The following is a 13,912-nucleotide window of genomic DNA, read 5'->3' on the forward strand; positions in this document are numbered from 1 at the left end:
TGCATTTCGTCAAATTTAACTCACCCGTCTACATATTTTCAACATTTAGGGTGAGCTTTAAGAGTGATTATCTATATAACTCGACCTTGATACCATAAAAACGTTGTTTTCACAGAAACCCGTCCAAATATGTCGTGATTAAGACGTGTTGGGAGTTCATTACTGAAGAGTGCTTTATAGTGCCACCGATGCACAAAGAATCCCATTTTATAAACTTTTCCTGTTACGTCCCGCCTCCTGTCCCTGCGTCTCGTCTCTAATTGGTCTACTGAGCTAAAACGCTTACACCCTATTGGCTGTGTAAGATGTCTGTTTGCGTTCCTTCACACAGATGAACTTAAGTGAAGCCGATCTTCAACAAAGGTGCTGCTCGATGAGCGATATTTATATATTGGAAACTGATCAAACCCGGCATGGCACCCACAACGGTGAGAACATTATCTTTATAGCATAAGTAGAAGAAAATGAGCACGAGAGCAGAAAAAGTTTTTTTTTCTAGGGTTGTTTGAAGTTTTAAATAGCCAACAGTTCTAGAAAGTTGCACAAGTCCTTCCTACACGGAGTTTGTTATGAGAAGTAAGTTATATGTAAAAGAAAAAAGCAAACTTCCAATAGTCGAGACATCGCTTTTTAAAGTAAACAGTCTTATTTTACTGCTTTTTGCTTGTTAGGTCTGCATAAATGTATATTTTTACCAGATAGCCAGATGCTGTGTCTCGAAACGTAGTGTGCTGTCTACCTAGGTATCATTTTTGCATCAATAGGCGTTCATCATTTTTGGGCATCATACATATTTCGAAACTAATGAGCCCAAAAATGCAGTCAAATTTGGATGCATAACATCACGGAAAGTCAACGAAAAAAAGTAACTTTTGATCACATTATATATTGTATTATATCATTTTGTATTATATTATAACTAAATTAGGTCTCAGAAAATGGTTTATTCATTTTTTTTTTTTTTACATTTTGTTTTTGATTTTTTTTTTTTTTTTTTTTTAATTTTTTAATTTATTTCTTTGAACCTGTAAAAAATAGGATTTTGAAATATGCACAACAATAAAAGATAATGTATTAGAATGTTATTTTTAACTGCTTAAATGTTTAAAACAGTTCAATATATTAGACTCTATGAAGTGTGTACAGCTGATCACATCAACAGGCAGCTGACATTGGGCCATCTGTTTTGTAGCTCACAAGCAGCTTGAGGATTAAATTAATTACCCTCTGACATGTCAGGTGAGCTTGGACTCAAACACTGACTGCTTCAGTCTAGCTCCAGGGAGAAATGCTGAGTAATTTAAGAAGCATTCAGGCCGATGTTGAATAGTGTAGCACCCTTTAATTCAGAAAGGCATGGGCACCATTAAAAAGGAAATGCCAAATAAGTCACACTATTGGCTTATCCTCAAGTGCACATGAAAGAAAGGTTTTGTAGATATATAATGATCTCTATGAATGTTTCACTCTTTTTATCACCTTTTCCTATAATGTTTCATTCAAAATCACTTAGTAAAGAGACACTCGCTTGCTAAAAAAAAGCAAGTGAATCTTGAATTTTTTTCAAATGTGATGAATGTTAGTTGAAAGCACTTACCGATGCATGATATAATTTTCTTTGGGTTTTATAAAAGGCAAAGTGAAGTTGTGAAATTAGCGCATCTATAAAGTATGGCTTTGCTTAGGAACACGCTTCAAATTAGCACTGTTTGAACGGGTAAACCACAACCCATGAAAGCTTTCTAGCGTACTCACAGCCTCAGACTTAATGCGCAGTTCCCATCAGTGCACAATACATCAAAAGACATGTGATGGCTATTTACAAGCACAAATTCGACTAAAGGTTGCACAACACTGATGAAAAGGAGAATTTGCATTCATGCACTGCAAAGTACAGTAATGCGATTTATGGCAGCTTTGACGTGGAAGTCAAGCTTCCAAATTTCAGCTGGAGCACAGTAGCTGGACGTCTTCCGTCTCTGGCATATTATGTAACACTCTGAGACTCCTTCGTGACTTCATGATGTGGAAACTTTGGCTAACCACACAAATCTCGACATGAAGCACAATTAAAAGCAAAGTGGGGTCAGAAGGAAGAAATCTAGATTGAGTTTCATAAGATTATTTCAGTTGAGGCTTGCAGCATTTATGGTGTGCGCAGCTATACGGGAAAGTGAAATTCGATACTTTCAAGGTTATCCATGCGCAATTACTGAGTATTTAGTAGAGAGAGCTCAAGAAGGAATTTCAGTCTTCCAACAAGAAGTTTCTTTCTCTAGCTGTCTATCAATAGAAAAGTCATGGAATGCCGCTTTAGCTTTGATGTGTGACCGATGCTTTGACTCATAAGAGTAAAATGGAAAAAATGACCTGCTTTTTTTTCCTGTGAACTGAACAGAAAGAAACACAACATGGAAATGGGAGTTTTTCGGAGATCACAGCTGTGATCTATAGCCATTATGTTCTCGGACTAGCTTGTTAACCCTTTGATTACTCCAGGAGGACTGGCTTAAAATAAATAGCTTTTAATGAAGCATAATGGCTGCTAACAAACCTCTCAAAGATAAAGAGACTGAAAATTGTGATGGGTTTAATTCAGTCTGTCGATTTAGTGCACTTAGTTATGAAAGAATAAAGCAAAAATGCATTTAATCATGGCCCGATCGGTATGTAATTTTTCAACTATCAAAGCAAGTCTGTTTATTATGGAAGCCTGTTTCCGTCACTGAATAAAACATTTTAAAAATCAATTGTGATTTTTCATCTCTTGCAAGATATTCTTTGTTCAGTTTTTTCACAGAATTGTGTGAAATGAAGTCAGAATTGCAAGATAAAAACACAATTCAGACTTTTTTTCTCACGAAGGTTTATATCTCGCAGGAAAATTCTGACATAACTTGCAGTTGTGTGTTATAAAGTCAGAATCACAAGCTATAAACTTGCGATTCTAAGAAAAAATGTCAAAATTGTGAGATAAAAAGTCGCAGTTACCCATTTTATTTTTTATTGAGTGGTGGAAACGGGCTTCCATAGTTTCTTGATGCTAAGAACATGGCAAAAATAAAATTTTGTTGTTGATATAAACAATAAAATGTACTTCTAAAATAATTACACTACCATTTAAAAGTTTGGGGTCAGTAAGATTTTGTTTAAAGAAATTAACACTTTATTCAGCTTCCAAAAACCTTACAAAAATCGTACAGACCCCAAACTTTTGAATGGTTGTGTGCGCGTGTGTGTGTGTGTGTGTGTGTGTGTGTGTGCACGTTTTTTGCGACAAATGAGGACATAAATTTGTATAATGCCACAGGTATTACAAGGTGAAGGTGACTTTTCAGGACATTGCCCCATGTCCCCACTTTTCAAAAGGCTTATAAATCATACAGAGTGAGTTTTTTGGTCTCCAGTGAGGGCTAAGTTTAGGTGTAGGGCAATAGCACATACAGTTTGTACAGTATAAAAAGCATTATGGATTTCCCCACTTTTCACAAAAACAAACGTGTGTGTGTGCGTGTCAAATATGCCTGCAAGTGGTATTGTTTTTTAATTGCATTGGTAACTGAAAATATTTGCATGCTGCATCCATACTGGAAACTAAAAGAAAAATGATATAGTTCATCTATTTACTGTGGGTTTGTATTGTTTATTTTATTATACCATGCACTGAATAAGCAGCACACTGTATAATCAAGACAAGCACATGGAGAAAACAACAGACTGCAGTCATTTGGTCTGCAGATGGAAAGGAAGGGAGAAGATTTGTAGACATGGAGATTGTTGCCTGACTGCATGTTTTCCAAGCAATTTAGTGTAGACTTTGTCCTAATGTAGTGTATTGTTTGCTGAAAACAGTCATTAGAATCTCCGATTGCATTTGAGTTATATTTCATATTTAGTCGCCCACTCATTTGCTCTGTTTTGTTGTCTTTTCAGGAGTCGAGGCTGAATGTGGAGGCTCTGAGTAAGAGAGATGTGCTGCTGCTCTTCAGTGTTCTTGAGGGAGAGCTGGAGGCCAGAGACTTTGTCATACAGGCACTCAAGGTTAGTCCGTCAATAAATAAATTTTTTTATAGTTTCTTTGTAAGCAGCAGTCTATGGCAGTATGGACAAATCACGCTACTCTTGGCTCTTAAAGGAACAGTTCACCAAATGAATGTTCTGTCATTATTTACGCAGCCACAGGTCATTCCAAACCCATATGGTGTTATTTTGTTCTGTGGAATTTTTGGAGAATCTTCATACAGCCAAAACACTATAAATGGACCCTAAAAGTGCACTACAAATGTCCTGCGCACTACATATCTACAAGTATTCTCAAGCTATATGACAGTTTTGTGTGAGCAACAGAAAGAAAATGGGCATGGTGGGCCAGTAGTGAACTTGACAAAAAAAAGAAAATCATTCCTGTGTCATGTACAATTTATTCAGGAGCATCTGGGCTAATTTATCCATTCAAGATGTTCAGCTATGTACAGCGCTGTTGCTGCATGTTTATGCGAGCAGCTGCGACTCAAGTCATAAAATCATTGATGTTTGGTGATGAGTTTTTGGCTCAAGGTCTGCATTTAAAGTCACACCAGAGGTGTTCAGCTGAGATCAGGACTTTGCTTTCTGCAGACCAGTCAAGTTCTTCCACACTGACTCAATCAATCATTTCTTTTTGTACCTTGTCTTATACACAGAGGCACTGTCATGTTAGAATAGAAAAGGGTCCTGTCCAAACTGTTGCAATAAAATTAGAAGCACACAATTCCCTAGAATATCATTTACATTTATTCATTTAGCTGACGCTTTTATCCAAAGCGACTTACAATTGCTATATATGTCAGAGGTCGCACGCCTCTGGAGTAACTAGGGGTTAAGTGTCTTGCTCAGGGACACATTGGTGTCTCACAGTGGATTCGAACCCGGGTCTCTCACACCAAAGGCATGTGTCTTATCCACTGCGCCATCACCACCCCCGTCATTATATGCTTAAACATTAAGATTTGTACTCATGGAAATTACTAAAGTAGTCAAACCTGTTCATTAGAAGGGGGTGACCCAATACTTTTGGCAATATAGTGTACATGCATATATACTGATGTGGCAATGTAGGAATGACTCAGAATCAGCCAGACAGATAGTGAGTAAGACAACTTCCCTTTTTGAGCATATCATTTGCGTTCGTACAAATGCCAGTACTCTGGGCCCCTGATCAAGCCTTTGAATGTTGTTTGTTCTCTGCAAAGTCACACACAAACATGCCAAACATTATTACGCACATTTCCTTTTTTGTCTAGTATCAGCTTTAAACTTTATTGCAGTGCCGTCTGTTCATCTGATCATGTTAGCATGGTAATACAATTCAGCATCTGTGCTCTCAGATCATGTTTTTTTGTGGTAAATCTCTATGGAAGGCTGAACAGATATTATCTGCTGCATTCCTGTTCTTGAAAGCATTGGACTGAGGCTATGTGAGCATCACAAACAGTACATTTGGGGTATTAACCGTTCTTCTGAACCACTTTTAAGCAACTTCTTAAGTAGATAGCATATATTTAATACAACTGCATATTTCTTCTAAAACTCTCTGTGGTTTTTAGGGGCCATGTTCTGGCATGCTGGGATTACAATCTTTGTCACTCATTGCCTGCTTTGAATGAGGTCATTAAGGCATGACTTTTCTGCTTTGACTCTTTCACACAAATACACATTAAAAATTACCCTTATGCATGTGCTCAAACGTAAAGGGGAAAATCAACAAGGGGGCAGAAGTCTCATCACAACAGCTTCTACTCTCTGTATAACTTCATTAGCCATGCTAATCGCACATACAAACACTATTCATTATTTGCTTGTGGTGCTTTCTCTGAAAAAAGAGGGGAACTAAGTGGTATTTGGCTCAAATAATCATTTCCATGCTTATTTCTGCCCCTTAGCAGCTGTTGACTTTTGCGGGAAAACCTGAAAACATTTCATGACTAACAAGTAAATAGACTTTGAGTTCCAGGAAGAATGCCTTCCAGGGGTTCAGCGAGTAAATATATGATCAAAAAAAGCTTTATATATTTTACTGTCAAATGAGGGGCTAGTACGGATGATTTTGAGAGTGCAGGTAGCAGATACCAACAGTATCTCACTATTTTATCCCTGGTCTCTCTAATGTTCTCAGTGAAGATACTCTTTATGGTATCTTTATCTATCAGATAGACTAACACACACACACACACAGATTGTTTGAAGGCACCAGACTGGCTGACTTATCTTAAGTCATTAGTAAGGTTAATCTTCTTAAGGCCCCCATAATTGTTCAAGCTATTAGCCTAAACGCGCGCACACACACACACACAATTGAAAGTATCATAAATATAGAATGGAAAGCAGACATCCATTAACTCGATAAACAAAAGGTTTTACATACAGTACATACAGCTGTTGTTTATTTGGGCTATTTAGAGCTTAAATTACCAAGTAATTAGTTTGAACACAATACTTTTAAGTCCTTTTAATTTAGTTTACATTTTGTGCCAAATGGAGAATGGAAGAATATTAATTAGTAAAAAATACAAAACAATATCTGATATATTTATTATTTATTACTTTTATATAATATTACATAATTAAATCATTACATAATTACATTTTTAATCCTGTGGATATATAATGCAGAAATGCAATCATTAAGTGTGTGTGTGTATACATATACTGTGTGTGTATACACTGTGTGTGTGTGTAATATATATATATATATATATATATATATATATATATATATATATATATATATATATATATATATATATATATATATATATATATATATATATATATATATATATATTAGTCTGACCCATCATGTTGTAACCCTACTTGACCCTTCTTTCCTCTTTTCTGACTTGGTATAAATATAAATCAAAGCTTATGTAACAGATCCTAGATGCCTATTTTAAAGATGTATACATCAGAAATGCCTTCCCTTAATTTATATTTTTTTCCCATTTGTCTACCCCTTTTTTTTTTACATAATTCACTGGATGTTTCCCAGAACGAGGAATTGACCCAGTGAATGCTTATTTATTTTTATTTATTTCCAGTTTGTCATTTGGATACCTTAGTGACATCTATGAAATCCCACAAATCCCAAGACATGCATTTATGTTACAGGTTGCATGCAGCAACTTACATTCATCTTCAAAACTGCAGTGTGTCGTTTTTACATTGTTTATAAAATCCCAAGATTTCATTAAAGTATTGGTGGTAATGTCACCCACCATCAACCTCAGATTCTTGTTAAGCACCTCCAGCAGGCCTCCTCTAGACAAAAACACAGCTTTTACCCTCTGTCTTTCTCACCCCTTCTGCTTCAGAGACTATAAAACACTTGTGTTGTTGTGTCACGTCTGCACAGTACGTTTATCTGCTCCACCATCAGTGCCACAGAGGTTCACAAGAAGTCAAAGTGTACTGACTTACACTCATGTACCACATTTATCATGGCTAGTTCCTGGAGAAGCAGTGTCTTAGATCTGCTTCAAATGGCAAGGTTTTATGTTGCTGAATTGAGTAATCCATTAAACAGCAAGTACTCTCATGCACACTTACCAGATGGACATGCATGTTCTGACTTGTATCCGTCACTCTAAAGGGAAGATGAGCCGAGTGATTTGACAATGCAGTGGAGAACTTGTGGTGTATCAGTCGTTCTATCAGGCATCTCTGTGTTAGTTTAGCATCGAGCCATCTCTCTATTCTATCCACGTTTCATTGACTTTTTCATTTTAACATGGTATATATGCATGGTATATACTAGGCTGCTGGATTTTGACACAAATTTCACTTTTCAATTCAGATTCACAAGCTTGCGATTTGATTCAATTTGGATTATTTTGGATATTTATCAGGTACAGTGCATGCCAAATTTTTTAAAGGAAAAAAAATCTCTCAACTAATGTTGTAAAATAAACATGAGGCAGTTGGTACTACATTACTATTATATTGAAGGTGAAAATGAACTGATTTGTATACAAGCGCTTGAATTACACTCAATTAAGTTTTTATGATAATAAAGTTAAATGACACAAAGTTTAAAAAAATAAAAAAAAGCTCAAAGCTTATTGCGATGTATTGGGTGGGAGGCGCGCTACAATGTTCCATTCATTAACTGAAAACAGGCTAGACTTATATTGTTTTGTAAAAATGAGAATCGATTAAAATGAGAGATCAATATTTTTTTTACCCAGCCCTAGTTTATACTCCCTTTTTTGGAGTTATTTTAACAACATCAATGTGTAAAGGGTAATAATGGAAAATACAGTGGCTGCTAATGTTTATTTATGGTCAATAAATGTTCATCCTCTATTGACAGGTGTGGCAAAACGTGTGTTTTGATGTATGTCCATCTGTGTGTCTTTACCCTCCTCCTGACATTCATTTTCATACCTCTATTCCCTTTAGACGTCTAGTCATTTTTTAGAAGCTCCCACTCGTACAGCTTTCATCTCATTCCAAACTACCCTGTATGAGGTGGAGTGTTTCATCACGCTTTTCTCTTTAAGTTTAAACTTCAACCTCTTTTGTTGTAACCAAGTACATTTGTTAGTTTAATTAACCACTCACAACGCTTAGAACTCACACTGCTCAGAACACCCTAGTAACTCCTTAGCAACCACCTAGAATACCTTATGCAGCCATAACCTAGCAACCTGGGTAACTTTTGCTGTTTGTCTCAGATTGTCGACACTATTTGAATGCTGTAATTTAAGACTCTCTTTAGCTATCAGCTACTCTCTCTTCAATGTTCAACAGTTCTGTTTGGTTCCTGATCCTTGTGTTTTTCTTTTTCTGGGTCAAATGAGCTCTATTAGTTCAGAGTCATTTCAGGAGGTATTAAATTACTCCAGCTGGAACTTTTTTTGGTGTCCCGTTCGCTGCATTGACCCTACCTAAACTGTAGCGATTGTTTCATCCCTATTCTATGCACCCCTTACTTGACCTCTTACTTAAAACAACAAACACCGGGAGCTGAACGCGCACACACACACACACACATATACACACAGAGTCTAAGAGAATGGTTTATGTTGCTTTTGGCAGGGTCATATGCTCTGTATCATCTCATTTCCTGTTTAGAAAGCAAATATGTACTGAGTGTGTCTGTGTGAAAGAGAAAAGCGGAGGCTGCTCTACAAGGCTTGCAGAGTTGTTTTGAATAGAAGCTACAAAACTAGCAAACTACCAAGACAACAGATCTTGGATAGCTGTTTCTTATCAAAAGTAGTGACGTCAATTGATTAAAAAAATAACTAATTAATCACATTTGTTCTTAAATTAATTGCGATTAATCACAGTTAATCCCAACTAACATTAATGTTTTTAAATATACTTTTTTATTGCAATAAATTCACATTCAATCTTCAAAATAATGCAGAATAAAGACAGTATATTTTTAATATTTGTTTAATGCTTTTTTATGACTGAAGGCCAATATCACTGATACCAATACTACTGATGTCTCTAGGAAATTGTTCTTTTTTCCCCTAATATTTAACCTTTGACTATAGCCATTCAACTTTACAGTATAATTGTGAGCTATCAGTTTTAAAAATTATTAGTCTTTACAAAAATAACTTCTCGTGTAAGTGAACATAAAACAATCTTCACATAAACCCATTATAATAAATGTCATATTTACCTTTGCCCTTCAGCAAGTAGGAAATATACAGAAACTTAATAAACTTTATCAAACACTAAATTAAATATGGATAAATCCTTAAAGCTACAAAAGTTATTGATTTCCTCTTTTTTTTCTTTTGATTTACAGACATCACAGCAGCTGGGTTATCAGCTTATTTGGCTGCTAATTACTTTAAGAGCTGCTGCTGCTGAATGTGACGCAGATCTGACACGCATGCTCGTATAATTTCACTCGCGCTTTAATATGAAATGATAAAGGCTACGAGCGTTGTTGTATTTGTGCATGCAATTGAAGAGCACGCGCTACGAGCACACTATAACGGCAGACAGGACAGAAAAATTAGTTTTTCTGACATATGGCCTGACAACATCTCATCTGACCACAGTTCATTGTTGTTCAGCTGAATCTCCTCGTCACCTGTAGCTTTTTCACACTCATTTAACTAGCGCCTGGCGCTGAGCCGAAGTGCGTGTCTGAAAAGAGGCAATTCTTATCAAGAAAAAAGACACCGACGCAGCAGTTGTGAGTGGGTTGGCCAGCCCTAGCTCAGTCCCTGTGTTAACGCACACATTTTGACAGCACTTATCAAAAGATTATGGAAAATTGGATTTTAAACACGAAATGTTTAAACTGAAATGTGCAAAAATCAATCTAAAATAATCCAATAAATCCCTATCTGTCTCTGTCTTGCTACAGGCCCAGCGTAGAGATTCCTACATGTGGGAGCGATATGGCAAATTCAACCTGAGCGACCCATTCCTGGCCCTGCAGAGAGACTGTGAGGTCCTCCAGAGCTCCGACCAGACGAGCGGGGACGGAGGAAGTTCCTCCCAGAGACGAGAGGGGGTATGTGGGGCTACGGCTCGCTCAGATCCCTTGACGGTGCTGAAGCTGGTGGTTGGACACTGCAGAAGGATGCAGGAGAAGATGCTGAAACAGCTGGCAGCTGCTGAGAAAAGACACAGGAGGGTGAGTTTATACAGCATAATAGCTGAAAGCCACTGACATCGATACTGATGTGAGGATCATATCATTTAAATTGGATTTACCAGGTCAAGAAGAGATTGGATTGGTTTATAGGCTAATCTTTATCTCATTCTGTCGCACCTCTGTGGTGGTTTCAGGTCATTGCTGATCTGGAGGAGGAGAAGAGGAAGCATGCTGAGGATACTGCAGAAGGAGATGATGTCACTTACATTCTGGAGAAGGAGAGAGAGCGCCTCCTGCAGCAGGTACAAAGAACTGAAAATATTATAGTGATCTTAACAGGGGAACAGGCTACAATTTTTATTATCTTAATCAAAATGAGTCTTTGCTCTGTTATTTTAACAAAGCAAAGACTAATTTTGATTAAGATAAAAATTGTAGCCTGTTCCCCTATAGTACCTCAAATACATGAAAACAAGTTGTTTTTTTTAATTTTACAAATTTAAATATGCAAATTTTTGCATACTACAACAAAAGTGATATACAGTTGATCCCACAGAAAATGTCACTGATTAAAAGAGTGTTTTATTTGACATTTAAATATTTAATAAAACATGCTCTTTAAAATAAACATAACATAACATTAAAATATCAAGGAAAAATATAAAATATTTTCTAAAATCCTTCTGACAACTAGCAGCAATATAATTTAGGAAGAATAAATGTAAAATTAGCAGTCTCAACCTGCATAAAACATGAGATATTACTTTTGAAAGTGACACTTTTGTGCAAAATTTTCACTTTGAGCTTTGACAGATTTTACATTGTAATAATATTTCACAATGTTACTATTTTACTCTATTGTTGAACAAATAAATGCATCCTTTGTGAGCATAAAAGACTTTCAAAAACAACTCAAACTTCCAAACCAAACATTTTAGGAAAAAAAAATCTTTTTGCAAAACTATGAATCTATCAGTGTATTTTCTACTAATTTGTGTATTTTTTTTATACATGTGTTTAGTTAGAGTTTGAGAAGGCAAAGACGTCTCGAATGGAGAGGGAGAACAAAAGACTGCACGATCAGTTAGAAGACCAGCGAGTCCAGCATAAACAGCTCATGACGGCACTGAGTTGGGAGTGCAAACGCTCCGGCACGCGTGCACACGAGGAGTCCCAGCGTGCCAGTGAACTAACCCATTGCCTTGATCGTGAACGAGCGGCCAATCAGGCTCTGAGAGCGGAGATCAAGGAGGAAAAGAAGCGGGCTATGCTAATGGAAGCGAGGCGAGAGGAGCTGCTGGCCGAGTTTGAACGGGAGCAGCTTGGGCTGAGATTACGAAAGGAGGAAGCGCGTTGTAGAGCACTACAGGAAGAACTAGAGCAACTGAGGAGAGAGATGAACAATGCAGAGGAGAACTCAAACAAAACCCAAATGAATGGACACCATGTTCCTGCAGAGGAAGATTGGAATGTTGAGAAGCAAGGCATGTTAACCAATGGGAGCTCTCAGACCAATCCACAAGCTCCCAGCCCTACAAACAGCAATCATTCACTTGACATGCCCAGTATACAAGCGACATACCAGGCTGGCATCAACCAGCGCTTCCATGCAGCCCGTCACAAGTTCCAAGGCACCTTTGATCAAGATTCCCAGACCGTCTCTTCCCCTCCAAATTCTCCATGTGACCTCTCACCCTGTGCAGCCTATGTGGCTCTACCAGACAGTGTTTCTTCTAAACAAGCGGCCCGCAGCACTGTCACACAAGCCCTGAATCGCCTCAGCACTCCGCAAAGTCCCAGCAAACCAACATCCCCCAACAGTTCCCCTTTCGGCACAGATTACCGCACACTGACCCACTCTGGGATGCTGTCTCCCACTATCAGGTCTCCAACTATTCCCAGAGTTGACCGAGGGAACCCACCTCCCATCCCACCCAAGAAACCAGGCCTCGCCGACACACCACCTTCACCGGCCACGCTCCGAGCTGCTCGCTTGGATCAAACGGCGGCCGGTTGCAGACGCAGCAGCACAGAACCAGACCTGGTGCTGTCGTTTAGCGGCTAGCAAGCACAAATTATGAACTTTATCGTGTCAAACACTGTTGATTTTTTGTGAGTGACATTTCAGGTTTTTAAAATCATTTTATAAGATTTGAAACAAATATTTTCTAAGTAATTTTGCAATGTTACCATATCTCGGTCAGATGCATGTTGATTGTGTGCATGAATACATTATGCATTCTGTATTTTACCATGAGAAAAATCACTTTTCACGTTTATCACTGACAATCACCAGCTTCTTTAAATAGTTTTATATATTGTTATTCAGACAAATATTTATATACAAACTACCATTCAAAAGTTGGGTTCATTATAGTTTTTCTTTTTTTTATAAATTAATACTTTCAAATAGAATTCAGTTATTTTAAATTGTAAAAATAGTTTACAATATTGCTGTTTTACTGTATTGTTGATAAAATAATAAATGCAGCCATGGTGAGCATAAAAGACTTCTTTCAAAAACATAAACTCTTACCAACCCCAAAATTTTGAACAATAGTGCACATGATTGTGTATCTGAACATTTTACCCTGTCATCTAGTTTTTACACTGAATTATATATTTAACAGATTGCATGTGCAAACAATCCTTTGCTTTCTCACATAGCAGTTTGTTTTGTATATCTAAAGGTATTTGATATTTAGCCTAATATTTACATCTCGCTCAGAATCATGTTACAGATATTTTTATCACATTATAATGTTTTCTTTATCTTTTAAGTTTGTATTCATTTTGTGATCTGATATGAATGTTATTTTTTATAACCAATATAATTTTAACATTTTTTTTTGTTACATTTGTAGACATGGGCTGGAGCAAAAGATTTTAGATTTGCATATTTGTACTGCCTAAATCCAGCCAGCAGAGGGCACAGTATCACCCATCCTCGGCCATAGGCTTTATTTGGAAAGGACACTAGCTTACTGCACAGTATACTCTATATACTGCATTTTGTATTTTAAAAATAGGTTGTGAAATAAAATTATTCTGAGATTTAATCCATTTTGTGTATAAATGTGGTAGTCTTGTGATGGTCTGCTCAAATAATGGTGGTGATGTAAAACAAAAATTACAGATGATACCAATTTATTTGTCACAAATAATTGCATTATTGCATTGCAGTATTCATTTTAACATTAAACTGACCAATCAGAATCAAGTCTTCCAGAGAGCCGTCTAATAATGAATGTTATCATAAAGTTTTATCATTTAATGAACCGATAACATTAAACACTCCACAGATAT

At 36.9% G+C, this 13,912-nt stretch overlaps 1 protein-coding gene across 3 annotated transcripts; it reads left to right on the plus strand.

Annotated features, from left to right (window-relative positions):
- Nucleotides 1-319: 319 nt before the first annotated feature.
- On the plus strand, nucleotides 320-13,912 carry LOC306878952 (CTTNBP2 N-terminal-like protein). Of its 3 annotated transcripts, none has more exons than XM_079431582.1 (5): nucleotides 320-428; nucleotides 3,934-4,041; nucleotides 10,373-10,645; nucleotides 10,801-10,908; nucleotides 11,628-13,912. In XM_079431582.1, exons 1-5 carry the CDS (start codon nucleotides 414-416, stop codon nucleotides 12,669-12,671), a joined length of 1,548 nt encoding a protein of 515 aa, XP_079287708.1. In that variant the 5' UTR covers nucleotides 320-413; the 3' UTR covers nucleotides 12,672-13,912. The 3 variants fall into 3 exon arrangements, with proteins under 3 accessions (XP_079287708.1, XP_079287709.1, XP_079287710.1); XM_079431584.1 differs by having other exon boundaries at nucleotides 340-576; nucleotides 11,628-13,818; XM_079431583.1 differs by lacking the exon at nucleotides 3,934-4,041 and having other exon boundaries at nucleotides 326-428; nucleotides 11,628-13,818.

This window comes from Barbus barbus, assembly GCF_936440315.1.
Source record: "Barbus barbus genome assembly, chromosome: 13".
NCBI classification, from domain to species: Eukaryota; Metazoa; Chordata; class Actinopteri; order Cypriniformes; family Cyprinidae; genus Barbus; species Barbus barbus.

What these genes read in the sequence shown, in the direction of transcription:
- LOC306878952 (XM_079431582.1), top strand. An exon ending in TTGTCATACAGGCACTCAAG is followed by an intron (nt 4,042 to 10,372) that starts GTTAGTCCGTCA and finishes GTCTTGCTACAG; the next exon opens with GCCCAGCGTAGAGATTCCTA. An exon ending in CTGAGAAAAGACACAGGAGG is followed by an intron (nt 10,646 to 10,800) that starts GTGAGTTTATAC and finishes TGGTGGTTTCAG; the next exon opens with GTCATTGCTGATCTGGAGGA.